We start from the raw sequence: 16614 nt of genomic DNA, 5'->3' as shown, positions 1-16614 counted from the left end.
CTCATCAATGCAGACCCCCCTCAGTGCAGACCCCCACCTCATCAATGCAGACCCCCCTCAGTGCAGACCCCCACCTCATCAATGCAGACCCCCCTCAGTGCAGACCCCCACCTCATCAATGCAGACCCCCCTCAGTGCAGACCCCCACCTCATCAATGCAGACCCCCCTCAGTGCACACCCCCACCTCATCAATGCAGACCCCCCTCAGTGCAGACCCCCACCTCATCAATGCAGACCCCCCTCAGTGCACACCCCCACCTCATCAATGCAGTCCCCCTCAGTGCACACCCCCACCTCATCAATGCAGACCCCCCTCAGTGCAGACCCCCACCCCATAGTGTTCCCCCCAGCACATGTCTATTTGAATACAAACTTTACAGACCTCAGAACAGCGTGGGATAGGCACACCGGCATGTGTCCCTCGGACTCCTCCTCCTCCCCCTCCGTAACCAGAGAGGAGGGGGAGGCGGCTTCGGTCCGCTCCGCTGTACGCCTGTGTGTCTCTCATCTAACAGCAGCAGAGACACCGGCATCGTTTGTTTTATTTCCCTGCTCTCCGTGTGTCCTCTCTCGCAGGGCATGACAGAGGACACACAGCTGATCTTCCCCCTCCCCTCTCCTGTGTGTTCCGCGGGCAGTCATGTGTGAAGCTAAGGAGCTCACATTTCCCGCGGAGCACACAGGAGAGGGGAGGGGGAGAAGATCAGCTGTGTGTCCTCTGTCATGCCGTGCGAGAGAGGACACATGAAGAGCAGGGAAATAAAACAAACGATGCCGGTGTCTCTGCTGCTGTTAGATGAGAGACACGCTCAGCCTCAGAGCGCTGTAAAGAGCAACCCCGCTGGGGCCCCCCCCACAGTGGCGGAATGCCGGGCCCTGTCGCAAGTGCGACTGTTGCAACCCCGGTAATTCCGCCACTGGTCTCTGCCCCTGTCCTGGGAGCAGGTAGGATGGTCAATGTTGGGGTTCTCCCAACTAGGATTGAGAGGGAGGGTGAATTAGATTATAATGGGGCAGACAGGTCAGACAGGGGTCAGTCCCTATTGGTGGGTGGAATGGGGAAAGATGGGGGGAGGGCTATGGCAGGTGATAAGAAGGTTCCCATGTTACACAAACAACCATTGGAAATGGTACTATTTGAACTAAAATAAAACATATGCAAAATACGTGTGCAAAATGTGACAATGTAATAAAGTGTTTGTTCTCCAATGCCAGAAGACTGTCAAGCAAAATAGATGAGTTGGAAGTTTTGGTGCACAAAGAAAACTATGATTTACTTGGTATTGATAAATCTTGGTTTCACTCTTCACATGACTGGGCTATTAATATTTCTGGCTATGCTCTCTTTTGGAGAGAGAGGGTACAACGGAAAGGTGGTGGTATCTGTCTCTTTGTGAGAAGTGACCCCAAAGAGAGTGTGAAAGAGGACCTAGTTGATGGAGAGTGTGATGAGGCTGAAGCATGGCAAGTATGGGTGGAATTGCATATGGGTGGGTATAATACAAATGTAATTACTGGAGTTTGTTACAGACCACCCAATGTGAATGAGGAGGTGGAGACTCAGCTCCTTGCAAATAGAATGGGCTGCAAGGGCTGGGACAGTGATAATAATGGGGGGTTTTAACTACCTGGAGACGGACTGGAGTAATGGTACTACAGGAACATTTAAAGGACAAACATTTATAAACCTATTACAAGACCATTTTATGGTCCAGTTCATAGAGGCCCCAACTAGAACTTTTTCCAGCATTGAAGGCATTTGGGGGATCTACTGATGTGTAAAATGTGTTACCTATTGCAAACGCTCATGAACGCCAGAAAAACGCACATACACGCGGCATGTAAAGTGGCAAAATGGAGGTTTTTAAACGTTTATTACTAGCTATTAAGTTCCAGCGTTCAGGAGAGCTTTTAAAATGTGCTGTGTACATGAAGCCTTATTGTTAACTGTAAACAACAAGCACATAATGCATTTGGGTGGCAAAAATATAAATGCAATCTTTACACTGGGGGGAGAACCTCTGGGAGAATATAAGCACCTGAATGACCGCAACATACAGGGATATACAATGTAATACTGGCATATAATCACACACATAGGTTGGACTTGATGGACTTGTATCTTTTTTCAACTTCACCTACTATGTAACTATATATATACTGTAAACATAAAAACACTTAAAGTGAATGCAAACCTTCACATATACCCAGTGAAGTGAACAGCCTCAGATGATACACAGAAATGAAACAAATCTCCCTACATAAGTTTAGCATGTATATCTGCTGTCTTTAACTTTCTACATTCTATAGAAAGTGCACATTGTGTTAGAAAATTTTCTTCCTGTGTCAGCAGTGGGAGGGGAGTCTGAGCATACACTGTGTGTGAGCTGATTAAAGGAAAGACACACACTCCCCCTCCACATGTGAATAGAGAAGCTCTCTGCTTATCTGTCTCTAAGTTCCCTCTCGACACAAATTTTCAGCTGCTTTCATCTCCTGTCAGAGAACTTGTCAGACGTTATCATGTTGATAACAGAGGAATGGAGCAACAGAAAGACACAAGACTTAGGGCTTTGGAGAGAGATAAGTAAACACTACATACAGTATCTCACAAAAGTAAGTAAACCCCTGACATAGTTACATAGTTACATATAGTAGGTGAGGTTGGAAAAAGACACAAGTCCATCAAGTCCAACCTATGTGTGTGATTATGTGTCAGTATTACATTACATATCCCTGTATATTGCGGTCATTCAGGTGATTATCTAATAGTTTCTTGAAGCTATCAATGCTCCCTGCTGAGACCACCGCCTGTGGAAGGGAATTCCACATCCTTGCCGCTCTTACAGTAAAGAACCCTCTACGTAGTTTAAGGTTAAACCTCTTTTCTTCTAATTGTAATGAGTGGCCACGAGTCTTATTAAACTCTCTTCTGCGAAAAAGTTTTATCCCTATTGTGGGGTCACCAGTACAGTATTTGTAAATTGAAATCATATCCCCTCTCAAGCGTCTCTTCTCCAGAGAGAATAAGTTCAGTGCTCGCAACCTTTCCTCATAACTAAGATCCTCCAGACCCTTTATTAGCTTTGTTGCCCTTCTTTGTACTCGCTCCATTTCCAGTACGTCCCTCCTGAGGACTGGTGCCCAGAACTGGACAGCATACTCCAGGTGCGGGCGGACCAGAGTCTTGTAGAGCGGGAGAATTATCGTTTTATCTCTGCAGTTGATCCCCCTTTTAATGCATGCAAATATTCTGTTTGCTTTATTAGCAGCAGCTAATGTTTGTGAATATTTTATTATATCTTTTCATGTGACAACACTGAAGAACAATTTGCTACAATGTAAAGTAGTGAGTGTACAACTTGTATAACAGTGTAAATTTGCTGTCCCCTCAAAATAACTCAACACACAGCCATTAATCTAACCCAACAAAAGTTTTGGTGGACTATCTCGGTATTGATACACCTTAATACATTTAGGGTAAAAATGATATCATTTATTACATATAAAAAACATACATAGATCTCAATAAAAATTCAAAAACAGTATACAAATACTCAAAGGTTTCCCTAAGAAGTATCTGATGATGGAGTTTTTTCATAGATTAACCAGTTCTCTACTAGTTTCACGGTACACAGACCGCTTCATTAGGAGGAATAATCTATAAAACAAATAATGTAATAAGGTACAAGGCAAAAGACCAACTCAGCAGTATCACTGTGAAGTTGCTTAACCAACAGGCCCAACACCAGGTACAGGACCCAGCTACTCAGAAGTTCCCCCCCTGCGGCGGACACAGGGGATTGTATGGATAATAAATCTAGATAGGAATAGGAATATACACACAATGGTTGGTGAAATGATAACCATAAAAATTGTATAGTGCACCCGGGAGGGGAAGGATAATGTGGAGGGAAGAGGGGGTGAGGAAGGGGGAGGGGAAAAAAGACTGATGGGAAAAGTAAGAAGGGGGGAAGGGGAGGGGGGAAAGGAAATGGGGAAGAAGGGTTTAAAGAAAAAAACAGGGGGGGGAGAGAGGGGGGGTGGGTCTGGTTGGGTGTTAGTGGGGGGAGAGGAGGGGTGGTGGAAAAGGGGGGAAGGGGGAGGGGGAAAAAAGCGAAAAAGGGGGAAAGAAGAAAGAGCAGGGGGGAGGGAAGAGAAGGGAGGAACGAGGGGGTGGGAATAGGAAAAAAGGAACGGTAAACCGGGACTAGGGAGGAAAGAGGGGGGTGGAGAGGGAAAAGCAGGGAAGAGAAAGGGGGAAAAATGGGGGGGGGGGCGGGGCAGGGGACGTGGGGGGAAGGGGGAGGAAGGGGGAGAGGGAAAAAGAATGTTGAGGAACGGGGAAGTGCAGATATGCATTATGGTTAAAAAGATTATAACCTACCCAATCAGATAACTTCAAGTGTATGCTTAAAGATGATATACCATACTCCAGAGGGGAAAAAAAGAATGAGGGGCAAGGAGGAGGCAGACAAGGAGACCATCAATGAGGTATCTGGGGTGGAAATGAGCTGTAATCCTACAACACGAGTAAACGATTGCATGCTTGTCAGTTCAGTTTAGAAGGAAGCCACAGCCTGGTAAGGGAGTTCCTCTGACAATAGCCAGACCAGACCCTTAGCAGTTGATGGAATCTGCAAAGATATAACAAATTAGGCATCCATACATGGGAAGCCGGAAGCATACACAGCCACTGGGACAGAGACTCACCTCACTATATGTTGCCAATCACGACTCCCCCGGAGAAAGATCTGCTCTGCTCACTGATGTGCCGAAGTTCATTAAATGAGCTCCCCAACCCAGAAGATGTGCAAAGCCTCAGCAACTGTCCTCATGCTCCTACCCGTCCCCTCTTTTCCTATATAAATTCTGGATGATGGTACTTGTTTATGCCCAGCTTTAGGCTGTGTTATTTTTTAGGCTATACTCAAAAATTTCTCACACAGCCATTAATGTCTAAACCGCTGGCAACAAAAATGATTACACCTCTAAGTGAAAATGTCCAAATTGGGCCAAATTAGCCATTTTCCCTCCCCGGTGTCATGTGACTCGTTAATGTTACAAGGTCTCAGGTGTGAATGGGGAGCAGGTGTGTTAAATTTGGTGTTATCACTCTCACTCTCTCATACTGGTCACTGGATGTTCAACATGGCACCTCATGGCAAAGAACTCTCTGAGGATCTAAAAAAAAGAACTGTTGCTCTACATAAAGATGGCCTAAGCTATAAGAAGATTGCCAAGACCCTGAAACTGAGCTGCAGCATAGTGATCAGGACTATACAGGGGTTTAACAGGACAGAACAGGCCTCGCCATGGTTGACCAAAGAAGTTGAATGCACGTGCCCAGCGTCATATCCAGAGGTTGTCTTTGGGAAATAGATGTATGAGTGCTGATGGCATTGCTGCAGAGGTTGAAGGGGTGGGGGGTTAGCCTGTCAGTGATTAGACCATACGCTGCACACTGCATCAACTTGGTCTGCATGGCTGTCGTCCCAGAAGGAAGCCTCTTCTGAAGATGATGCACAAGAAAGCCCGCAAATAGTTTGTGGAAGACAAGCAGACTAAGGACATGGATTACTGCAACCATGTCCTGTGGTCTGATGAGACCAAGATAAACTTATTTGGTTCAGATGGTGTCAAGCGTGTGTGGCGGCAACCAGGTGAGGAGTACAAAGACAAGTGTGTCTTGTCTACAGTTAAGCATGGTGGTGGGAGTGTCATGGTCTGGGGCTGCATGACTGCTGCCGGCACTGGGGAGCTACATTTCTTTGAGGGAACCATGACTGCCAACATGTACTGTAACATACTGAAGCAGAGCATGATCCCCTCCCTTCGGAGACTGGGCCGCAGGGCAGTATTCCAATATGATAATGACCCCAAACACACCTCCAAGATGACCACTGCTTTGCTACAGAAGCTGAGGGTAAAGGTGATGGACTGGCTAAGCAGGTCTCCAGACCTAAACCCTATTGAGCATCTGTGGGGCATCCTCAAATGGAAGGTGGATGAGCGCAAGGTCTCTAACATCCACCAGCTCCCTGATGTCGTCATGGAGGAGTGGAAAAGGACTCCAGTGGCAACCTGTGAAGCTCTGGTGAACTCCATGCCCAAAAGGGTTAAGGCAGTGCTGGAAAATAATGATGGCCACACAAAAAATTGACACTTTGGGCCCAATTTGGACATTTTCACTTAGGGGTGTACTCACTTTTGTTGCCAGCGGTTTAGACATTAATGGGTGTGGAATAGTGGAATAGTAAGCAGGATGTGGAGCCAGAAGGAATGTCAGCCAAGCAAGTTTTTAACAGGAGCGCAGGAGAAAGTCTCTGTGATGTTGACCAAGACGAGGGCAAAGATCATCTGGGCTGTACGGCTTAAGTAAGCAGGACTGATGAGCAGGATATCATCAACAGGTGAGTCACTGTGGAGAGATATGAGCTGGCAATGAGCCGACAGCTGAGCGGCCAGCTCAGAGAAGGAAGGGCTGAGCCCAGCCCTGACAAGTGGGTACTGGTGGTTCATAGGGCAATTTAGCAGAGGAGGGCATGGAGGAGAGGGAGGAGCTGACAAATCTCACATCAATACCACTAGCTGTATAGAGACATGGCGGCATGACAAACTGCATCACTGAGCCCTGTCCTGCATCCTTCTGAGTTACCCAGTGCACTGTGAACTAAATATATCGTCCCGGACCCTGCTTGCTGGACCACGTGTCAGCAGTAACGTGGACCTTGCAGCTGACTGCCTTGCCCAGCGATGCCACAGCATTACCTTCCACGTGATGGTATAGAGCTGGAATAGCCTTACGTGCAAAGAAATAGCAACTGGGAACCTGCCATTGTGGTACAGCACATTCTGCAAAATCACGGAAGGGGGTAGAATCCACCAGACAGAAAGGCAGAAGTTGTAATGCTTGAATTTAGATGCTGGGCATGTGGGTGGCAGTGACTGTATTTTTAGTCTACCGCTGGTGGTGTGCTACTGGCAGACATGCTGCAAGGACCTGTGACACCCTTCGCTATACCATCATTCCTATCAGTGGAGGCTGCCAGGGGTCCTGGGGTATAGCTGCTCTTGCCAATGGGCTGAGTGGTGGGAGGTTAAATGCCTTGTCAAGGATGTGGTACCCAAATGGCTGGTGTTTTTGCCACATAATCTGCTTGAGGCAAAGTTTGCAAATGGCAACAGTGCAATCAGCTACACAAGTGCTAAAAGCCCCAGACAGCTGAGCTGTGGGAAGTGGGTTGGGAGATAACAGCTCCACAATCTGGTTGAATAGGGCGGCTGCTTCCCACTCTTCCATGATGGCTGCCTCATTGGGGTTGTGCCTCACCCTCACTTTCCTCCTCTGCTCTATTCGGCACTCAAGTAGCGTCAGTGACCTCATCATCATCCCCTCCATCCTCATCATCACTGGAGCCAACTTGGCAATGTACTGTGGCCGGAGAAACATGGCTGACAATTTGTTGTTTACCAGTGTTCTCCCCTCGCTTTAGGCTCAGGTTCCTACCTTCCTCAACTTCAGAACCAAGATCTGAATCAAGTAATAGCTGTGCATAATCAAGGAGCAAGTGACTGATGCTGTATTCAAATAACTCAGCTGACTCCTCCATGCCTGATGCTGGGGCTATTGCAGGAGTAGCTGTGAACAAGAAGGCAGAATAAGTCACTCTGCCAGCTGTGGTGGACTGCACACTAGTCTCTGCTTGGGTGATGGAGGATGACGATTGTTTAGTAAGCCAGTCCACCACCTCCTCCGTATGATGTGGCTGGATAGCACGGGCATGGGGAAATGTATAAGTGGAAGCACTTTAATCAATGGAAAGTGGTGTTTGGTGCACTTTAACTTGAGTACTCACTACACAGACGTACTCCGCATACACAGTACAATATACTGCATTAAAACTGCACCAATGCACTGCAATATACTGCGTTAAACTCGCACTGAAATATATTGTGTTAAATGTGCACTAACTCACTGAAATATACTGCATTAAATGTGCACTAACGCATTGAATTATACTGCACTGAAATATACATCGTTAAACGTGCATTAACGCACTGAAATATACTGCACTGAAATATACTGCGTTAAACGCGCACTAAAATATACTGCACTGATATAAACTGCGTTAAACACGTAATAACGCACTGCAATATAATGTGTTAAACATGCACCAATGCACTGAAATGTACTGCATCAAAAGTGCACCAACGCACTGCAATATACTGCAGTAAACGTACACTAATGCACTGAAATATACTGCACTGAAATATACTGCTTTAAACGCGCACTAACGTCCCGCAATATACTGAGTTAAATGTGCACCAATGCACTGAAATATACAGCGTTAAACGTGCACTAGCGCACTGCAATATACTGTGGTAAACGTGCAATAATGCACTGAAATATACTGCGTTAAATGTGCACTAACGCACTGCAATATACTGTACTGTGGTAAACATGCAATAACGCACTGAAATGTACTGCGTTAAATGTGCACTAACGCAGTGCAATTTACTTCTGTAAACGTGCACCAACGTACTGAATTATACTGCGTTAAAGTGGTTGTAAACTCATGAAATAAAATAAAAAAACATGCAAGACAAAGATATAATGAGCTAGTATGCCTTAGATCGAAGCTGTTGCAGCGGTCCCCATGCACCGATGTGCCTGGCGACATGTCTTCCAGAGTTATTTCCGGGTTTTGCAGGCTCCGACGCTGTGATTGGCCAGAGCCGTGTTTACGTCTCGTCGGTCACATAGTTACATAGTAGGTGAGGTTGAAAAAAGACACAGGTCCATCAAGTCCAACTTATGTGTGTGATTATAAGTCAGTATTTCCTTGTATATCCCCGTATGTTGTGGTCATTCAGGTGCTTATCTAATAGTTTTTTGAAACTACCGATGCTCCCCGCTGAGACCACCGCCTGTGGCAGGGAATTCCACATCCTGGCTGCTCTTACAGTAAAGAACCCTCTACGTAGTTTGTGGTTAAAACTCTTTTCTTCTAATTTTAAAGAGTGGCCATGTGTCTTGTTAAACTCCCTTCCGCAAAAAAGTTTTATTCCTATTGTGGGGTCACCGGTACGGTATTTGTAAATTGAAATCATATCCCCTCTCAAGTGTCTCTTCTCCAGAGAGAATAAGTTCAGTGCTTGCAACCTTTCTTCATAACTAATATCCTCCAGACCCTTTATTAGCTTTGTTGTCCTTCTTTGTACTGGCTCCATTTCCAGTACCTCCTTCCTGAGGACTGTTTCCCAGAACTGGACAGCATGATCTAGGTGTGGCCAGACCAGAGTCTTGTAGAGTGAGAGAATTATCGCTTATCCCTGGAGTTAATCCCTTTTTTAATGCATGCCAATATTCTGTTTGCTTTGTTAGCAGCAGCTTGGCATTGCATACCATTGCTGAGCCTATCATCTACTAGGACCCCCAGGTCCTTTTCCATCCTAGATTCCCCAAGAGATTCTCCCCCTAGAGTATAGATTGCATTTATATTTTTGCCACCCAAATGCATTATTTTACATTTTTCTACATTAAACCTCATTTGCCATGCAGTTGCCCACCCCATTAATTTGTTCAGATCTTCTTGCATGGTTTCCACATCCTGCGGAGAAGTTATTGCCCTGCTTAGCTTAGTATCGTCCGAAAATACAGAGATTGAGCTGTTTACCCCATCCTCCAGGTTGTTTATGAATACATTAAATAGGATTGGTCCCAGCACAGAATCCTCTGGGACCCCACTACCCACCCCTGACCATTCCGAGTATTCCCCATTTATCACCACCTTCTGAACTCGCCCTTGTAGCCAGGTTTCAATCCATGTACTCACCCTATGGTCCAAACGTTTATGGGGAACTGTGTCAAATGCTATTGCAAAATCCAGATACACCACGTCTAGGGACCTTTCGTTATCTAAATGGAACTCACTTCCTCATAGGAGGTTAATAGATTGGTTTGGCAAGAACGATTCTCCATGAATCCATGCTGATTACTGCTAATGATATCGTTTTCATTACTAAAATCTTGTATATAGTGCCTTATCATCCCCTCCAAGAGCTCGAATACTATTGATGTTAGGCTAACTGGTCTGTAATTCCCAGGGATGTATTTTTGGGCCCTTTTTAAATATTGGTGTTACATTGGCTTTTCTCCAATCCGCTGGTACCATTCCAGTCAGTAGACTGTCAGTGAAAATTAGGAACAATGGTCTGGCAATTACTTGACCGAGTTCCCTAAGTACCCTTGGGTGCAAGCCATCCGGTCCTGGTGATTTATTAATGTTAAGTTTCCACAGTTTAATATTAATTCTGTCCTCTGTTAGCCATGAGGGTGCTTCCTGTGATGTGTCATTAGGATAATCACTCCAATTTTGGTTACTAATGCCCCCTGATTCCCTCATGAAAACTGAGGAGAAGAATAAATGCAATACCTTGGCCATCTTCCCATCCTTTATAACCAGATGTCCTTCCTCATTCTTTATGGGGCCAATATGGTCTGTGCTCCCTTTTTTTACTGTTTACATACTTAAAGAATTTCTTCAGATTTTTTTTGCTCTTCTCCGCTATGGGTTATTTCTCTCACATGGCATATGCGTACCAAAAATTACACCCCAAAACACATTCTGCTACTCCTCCCGAGTATGACGATACTACATGTGAGACTTTTCCACAGCCTGGCCACATACATATTCTAGGGACATAAATTACACATGACGTGGCACTGTAGACCACTAATGGAGCACAGATGTGGCACTGATATGGCACGAATGGGGGACTGCTGGTCAGTGATATGGCACAGATGGGGCACTGATATGGCACCACTGTGCACTGATATGGCACTGCTGGGCACTGATATGGCATAGATTGGGGCACCACTGCACAATGATATGGCATGGATTGGGGCACTGCTGGGCACGGATATGGCACTGCTGGGCACTGATATGACATGGATTGGGGCACTGCTATGGCACAGATTGGGGCACTGCTATGGCACGGATTGGGGCACTGCTATGGCACGGATTGTAGCACTGATATGGCACTGCTGGGCACTGATATGGCACGGATTGGTGCAATGCTGGGCACTGATCTGGCACTGCTGGCACAGACTGGGGCCCTGATGGGCACTAATCTGGCACAAATTGGGGCACTGATATGGCACAGATTGGTGCACTGCTGGGCACTGATATGGCACAGACTGGGGCACAGACTGGGGCACTGCTGGCACGGACTGATTTGGCACTGCTGGACACTGATCTGGCACTGCTGGCATGGACTGGGGCACTGATCTGGCACTGCTGGCATGGATTGGGGCACTGGTACTATGAAAAAAAACTACCTGAAGCAGCCTCACGCTGCAGCTTCTCCCTCCTCTGCTTAAACGATCGGTGTGAGCAGTGGAGAGAGCCAGACACAATGCCGGTTTGTCTACATTGATCACTCCGTCATTGGACGGAGCGATTACATGGTAAAGGGCCGTTGTCATTGGCCCTTTACCGCAATCCGTGATCCGCTGGGTCCTGTGAACCCTATGGACAGCCCTATGTGCACACCTCGGGGGGGGGTGCTGGAGCGAGATTCTGGGAGGACAACATAGTATACCCTCCCAGAGTTAACGAGCCGCGCTGTAGCAGTAATTCGGCTATGGCGCAGTCGTTAACTGGTTAATGCATATGCATTAAGATAGAAAATCTTCTGCCTTTAAAACCAGTTTAAACAAGTAAATATGATACATTTTCTTATCTATTTACTAATGCTTGCAGCATAAGGATTGTAATAAATGTTGATTGAGAGAGTGAAGTTAGGTTGTCGCTCTTCCTTCTGCATCCTCCAGAAAACTTCTGAAGAAAAAATCAGAACCTCTTATAATGACCGCGGTGTGTGAGCAGACCTTTAAACTTAATAACAGAGTTTTTCACCAAAGTTACTAAGACATATAAAAGGTTGATAAGTGATTCAGCTTTTAACCTTCTTCCAGAAAATGAAATGTTACTTTTGGATGGACTTATTCTTTTGCTTCTGCTTTTTACTGACCTGTAAAAAAGATATCAGAATTGCAAGGCTTAAGATTTTTCTTTCCTCTCCACAGAATAAGAGTCGGTAGTCAACTCACTCTCTGCAAAGGTGGTTGCCAAGCCATAGTAGACACTGGGACTTCTCTGATTACAGGACCAACTGCAGAAATAAGTGCTCTCCACAGAGCAATGGGTGCTCTTCCACTTTTGGGTGGTGAGGTAAGAACTATACTTAATCTATAGATGAATTATATGCGTACATTGAAAGGATTACAAATATTTTAGCATACTTTACTGCATATTTTTTATCTTTCTCATTTCTGTAGCAAATGTTTGTAAGCATTACCATACCCCCTTTGAAATAGGCTGCTACATGAGAAAAGGGTGAGCAAGGAGGAAAGCTCCAAAGAAGATCTATCATAATTTTTTTAGTAGTTCTGCCCCCTTCCGTGAATTTGCAGAATGTGCTGTACCACAATGGCATGTAGTTATTTGTCTCAAGTTTTTCTAATCCTAGTCAGGAGGTTCGACCTGCACCCCTCCCTTCCTGCTGCACGTGACCTGTCAACAGCTATGAAGGAGAGGGCCGATTCATAGCTGTGGCTTGCCTCAGCTGTTAGCACTTTCACAAGGCGAGCAACAGCAAGAGGAATGCAGAGGTAGGGGGGATGTTTCAGTCTCTGCATTCCTCTTGCCATTGCATATCTGAGGAAAGTGGTCACAGCCAAGACAAGCTGAACCTATGAATCACCTGTCTCCTTCATAGTTGTTTTTAGGTCTTCCTTGGCAGGAGGGGAGGGGGTACAGGTTGGATCTCATACCTAGAGTTAGAAAGCACTTTGAAACATAAGACCAAGTACTACGTGTACCTTCCTTGTCCCATAGGGGACAGAACTGTAAAAAACAGGGTGATAGATTTTCTTTAAAAGGCACCTGCAATCATACTAATTACCCTTCAGCATCCTTCTAATTTTATCAGTCCAATGGCAAGCCCCAATGAAGGGTGACCCTTTGAACCCTCAAAAAGTGTTGGCTTTTTATGACATAAAAAATCTGAATAAAATTGAATCTGGGCTTTATGTGTGCTGCTTTTGGTGCTTTCCTCTTTTTATACCCAGTCCCTACCTTTTGGCCACAACTTCTGGAAGAGCTGAGTAAGGAGATCATTTCCCTATTTACTCCCTAAGACCTAAATGAGGAAAAGTCTGCCTTCATTATAACTGCCTTTGCAGTCTGAGAAAAAAACAGCCTTGGAAGCTCTTCAGGTCCCATGCGTTTAGGCTTATGCAGATTTCTTGTATTCCAGTCATTCATCCCTGTGTGCATACTGCTGTAAACGTTACTACCACTAGGTGTACTATCCATCCGCAGCAGCGGTCAGCCGTAGTGGGGTTGAGTGGTACACCTGTGCCCTACACCCTTCCCACCTAAACAATAAAGCCGCATGCACTGGGGCTAAACACCCAGCGTGAATGAGGCCTTATTCTGAGGACTTGCTAGAAATATTTCACTGTAATTGAATTTATTGTTGCAGTGGATGTCTGCAGTTTTACCTAAAGCTCTGTGCAGATATCTGTAAAAAGTAGTGTACAGCATACAGAATGCCCTAATGTAAAAGTAAACAACATTTGACTTCTAGCTGGCTATGCATTATACAATTTTCTTGTTCAATTTCCTTTAGATTTACCTTTAGCTATGTAGTGCAAGGGCCTGGCTGACTGCATACAAATTGAAAGTGTAGATTTGACCTCATGTTGTATGGTTTTGGTAAATCTAAAGGAAAATTGTACAACTTTAGAAAATGGCTGCAGACTGAAATAAAAATGGGGTTTATAGTAATAAAAACAAAGCCTCATCCCTAGTTCTGTACTACCTATAAAGATTATATTACCCTAACATTTCATATTCCTGATGTGTCTGTTGTACCATGTACTTGCGTTACAAAGTATCCTGTTTTCTTTGTATTGTTCCCTTTGTGTGAAATACCTGGTGATCCTGACAGTCCCACTGCTGTCCTCTTTTAAACTGACCGTGCTGGGCATGAGACTTCATTTATCCCAGTGTGGTCAGTTTTCAGGCTGCGCCTGGCCTCCAATGGCCAAGACTTGTGTTGACATGCCCTCCTGCACAGCCGTTCAATGGGAAGATTAGTGTACTATTGTTTCTCCACCCCTAGCTCTAAGACCCTTATGCAGCTAAGAACAAGAATTATGTGACTACTTATAAAATATATATACATATAAAATATTTATACAAATGTTTTGCCTTTCATTTATATTCTAAACTGAATAAATTGTTTTTTAAGGTAAGGGTTCCCATATGCTTAGGCTGGGAAGAGTGTGGTTGAGCACGTCCTGATTTTGCTGAATATTTAGATTATTTCTGTTACCAATCAATTTTGATTAACTATGTTGTGTGTTTTTTACTTAGTATATGGTAGACTGCAGTAAAATATCATCGCTGCCTGTTATTTCTTTCATTCTGGGAGGAGTGCAGTACAACCTTACAGGAGAAGAGTATGTCCTAAAGGTACATTTCATGCCTGTCTTATACCTGTCACCTCATTATACCCATACAAGAGCATCTGGGGTTGGATATGTGGCTTTTGCCATAGATGTACACCACTGGACCATTATTACAGATCTTCATCCTAGTCATGCAAGTCTATAAGAGGAACATGCATGCAGGAAAAAAATTAGAAATGTGTCAGGCAGAAATAGGGATGGTTAGACCAATTATCCAAAAAAACAACAAACAGCAACTGACGTTGCACCACTTAATTGTTGTTGGTATACCATATATTGAAATTGGATTGACAGCTTCATATTAGGACACACAAAGTTTGGTCTACCACATCTTCAGGCTCATACTACAAGTAGATGCAAGGACATACTAGCATGACATGTTCTCTTTGCTGTTTGTTGTGAACCCAAAATCAATAAACTCCATACATACTATACCTCTGGCAAGTCAGATGGACCATTCAGTCTGTTTTTGGTTTCTTAAAAATTTGACCAGAACATTTTTGGGACATGAATCTTGAGTACAAATAACATTTACTGTTCATGTTAAATATTAAACATGCAATTAATTAATAGATCACACCTGACAAACTCCTTGATTTCACCTCAGGTTAAAGGTGTTTTTTTTAGCTTTGTTGTGTTTTTAATATTTGTGCCCAATTTTTCCGTAAAAAATGTTAACTTTTAATAGACAGAACATTTTTTTTTACAGATTTACCTTTTAAAAAATCCCAAATTTTTATTATCAGAATAGTCACCTCAGCTTCCATATATTGTGGATTTCTATTTAATCTTCTGTGATAATTTTATTACTACTAATCTTTCTTTTTTTCCATATAGATATCGAAGATGGGTAAAAATTTGTGCCTCAGCGGATTCATGGGTTTGGACATCCCCCCACCTGCGGGACCATTCTGGATTATTGGGGATGTCTTTATTGGGAGATACTACACAGTGTTTGACCGAGACACCAATCGAGTTGGCTTTGCAAGATCAATTTAGATGACTAGCTTGGGTGGAAATATGAAAGCTTATCACCTACTGTGCTGGAAATGGACAGAATGAAACACATCTGTAATTGTCTTATTTTTTGAACTTGTAACCAAAGTAGCGGCATTATAACAAGGGAGAAAATATTCTGTTTCAAAATGTGTCTTTCTGTTCCCAACCCATATGCCTTTAGTTAGCTTGTTACTTGGGTTCTTATTTTGTGTGAGCCCCTAATTATATGTTTTGGCAGCTCTGTCCATAGATATGCTAATATGTCAGTCTATTCCCATGAAAACCTTCATAATGTTATGAGTAGCTCCATGGGTACAGTAGTTCAGACCCTAATGAAAAATGATGGTGCAGGACCTTCCTTAGTTACAATTTTATATGAGAACTTCTGGGAAGTGAGTCCCAGACACTCCATGTCAGTATCAAGATCCCAAAGATTCATACCTGGAAACAGACAACCTTGGCAAGTAATCTGAATATACTATTTTTGTTCTGGCTTCTTGAAAGGAAACTGCATCCGTTTTGCATAACCTTGTTTTTTTAGGTGCAGGCTATATACAGGGCCTAGTCTTGTCTCCAGGTTGGGACTACATAAGTATGCCCCTCTGAATGCTAAGCTTCATCTTCTGTTATTTCGCTGATAAATTTCCTTACAAAAAAAATAAAGAAAACGTGGAAAAATGTTATAAAAAAACTGAAGGCAAAACGAAAGAAGAGGGCAAAATTGAGGCAAAGATAAAATAAATGTGCTTATGTTACATTTGTCATTGGCAACTGATTCAAATCAGATTAAATAAAATAATGACTGCTGCAGACCCTTTGCAACTATTTATTTAAATAATCAAGCTGTTTTTATGTAACATTTTGCAAATACTGTATGAATAAATGCTAGACAATAAAGATAGATTGTAAACTCTGTGTAGCAAATCATAGCATAAGTCTAAAAGTATCAAAGGAGGCTTCCTCTAATTCAAGCTTTGCATGCATTTAAATAAAATCTCCATTCACAAATCATTCTCTGTGTTATCATCCAACCACCACACATATATACAGGACATTAGGGATGAGCTTC

General features: G+C 43.9%; 1 protein-coding gene across 1 annotated transcript in view; it reads left to right on the top strand.

The window, feature by feature from the left end:
• Positions 1-16355, top strand: part of LOC141110700 (cathepsin D-like) — a 105161-nt gene extending 88806 nt beyond the window's left edge. Inside the window, exons 7-9 of the mRNA XM_073602211.1 lie at positions 12096-12240; positions 14452-14550; positions 15384-16355. Coding sequence (XP_073458312.1) covers positions 12096-12240; positions 14452-14550; positions 15384-15545 — 406 coding nt within the window. The 3' untranslated portion in view covers positions 15546-16355. The remainder of the gene's footprint in view (positions 1-12095; positions 12241-14451; positions 14551-15383) is intronic.
• Positions 16356-16614: the final 259 nt, after the last annotated feature.

Source organism: Aquarana catesbeiana, linkage group LG10, assembly GCF_042186555.1.
Source record: "Aquarana catesbeiana isolate 2022-GZ linkage group LG10, ASM4218655v1, whole genome shotgun sequence".
In the NCBI taxonomy this organism is placed as follows: domain Eukaryota; kingdom Metazoa; phylum Chordata; class Amphibia; order Anura; family Ranidae; genus Aquarana; species Aquarana catesbeiana.
The sequence above is the reverse complement of the archived record's forward strand: the minus strand, read 5'-3'. Positions and strand labels throughout refer to the sequence as shown.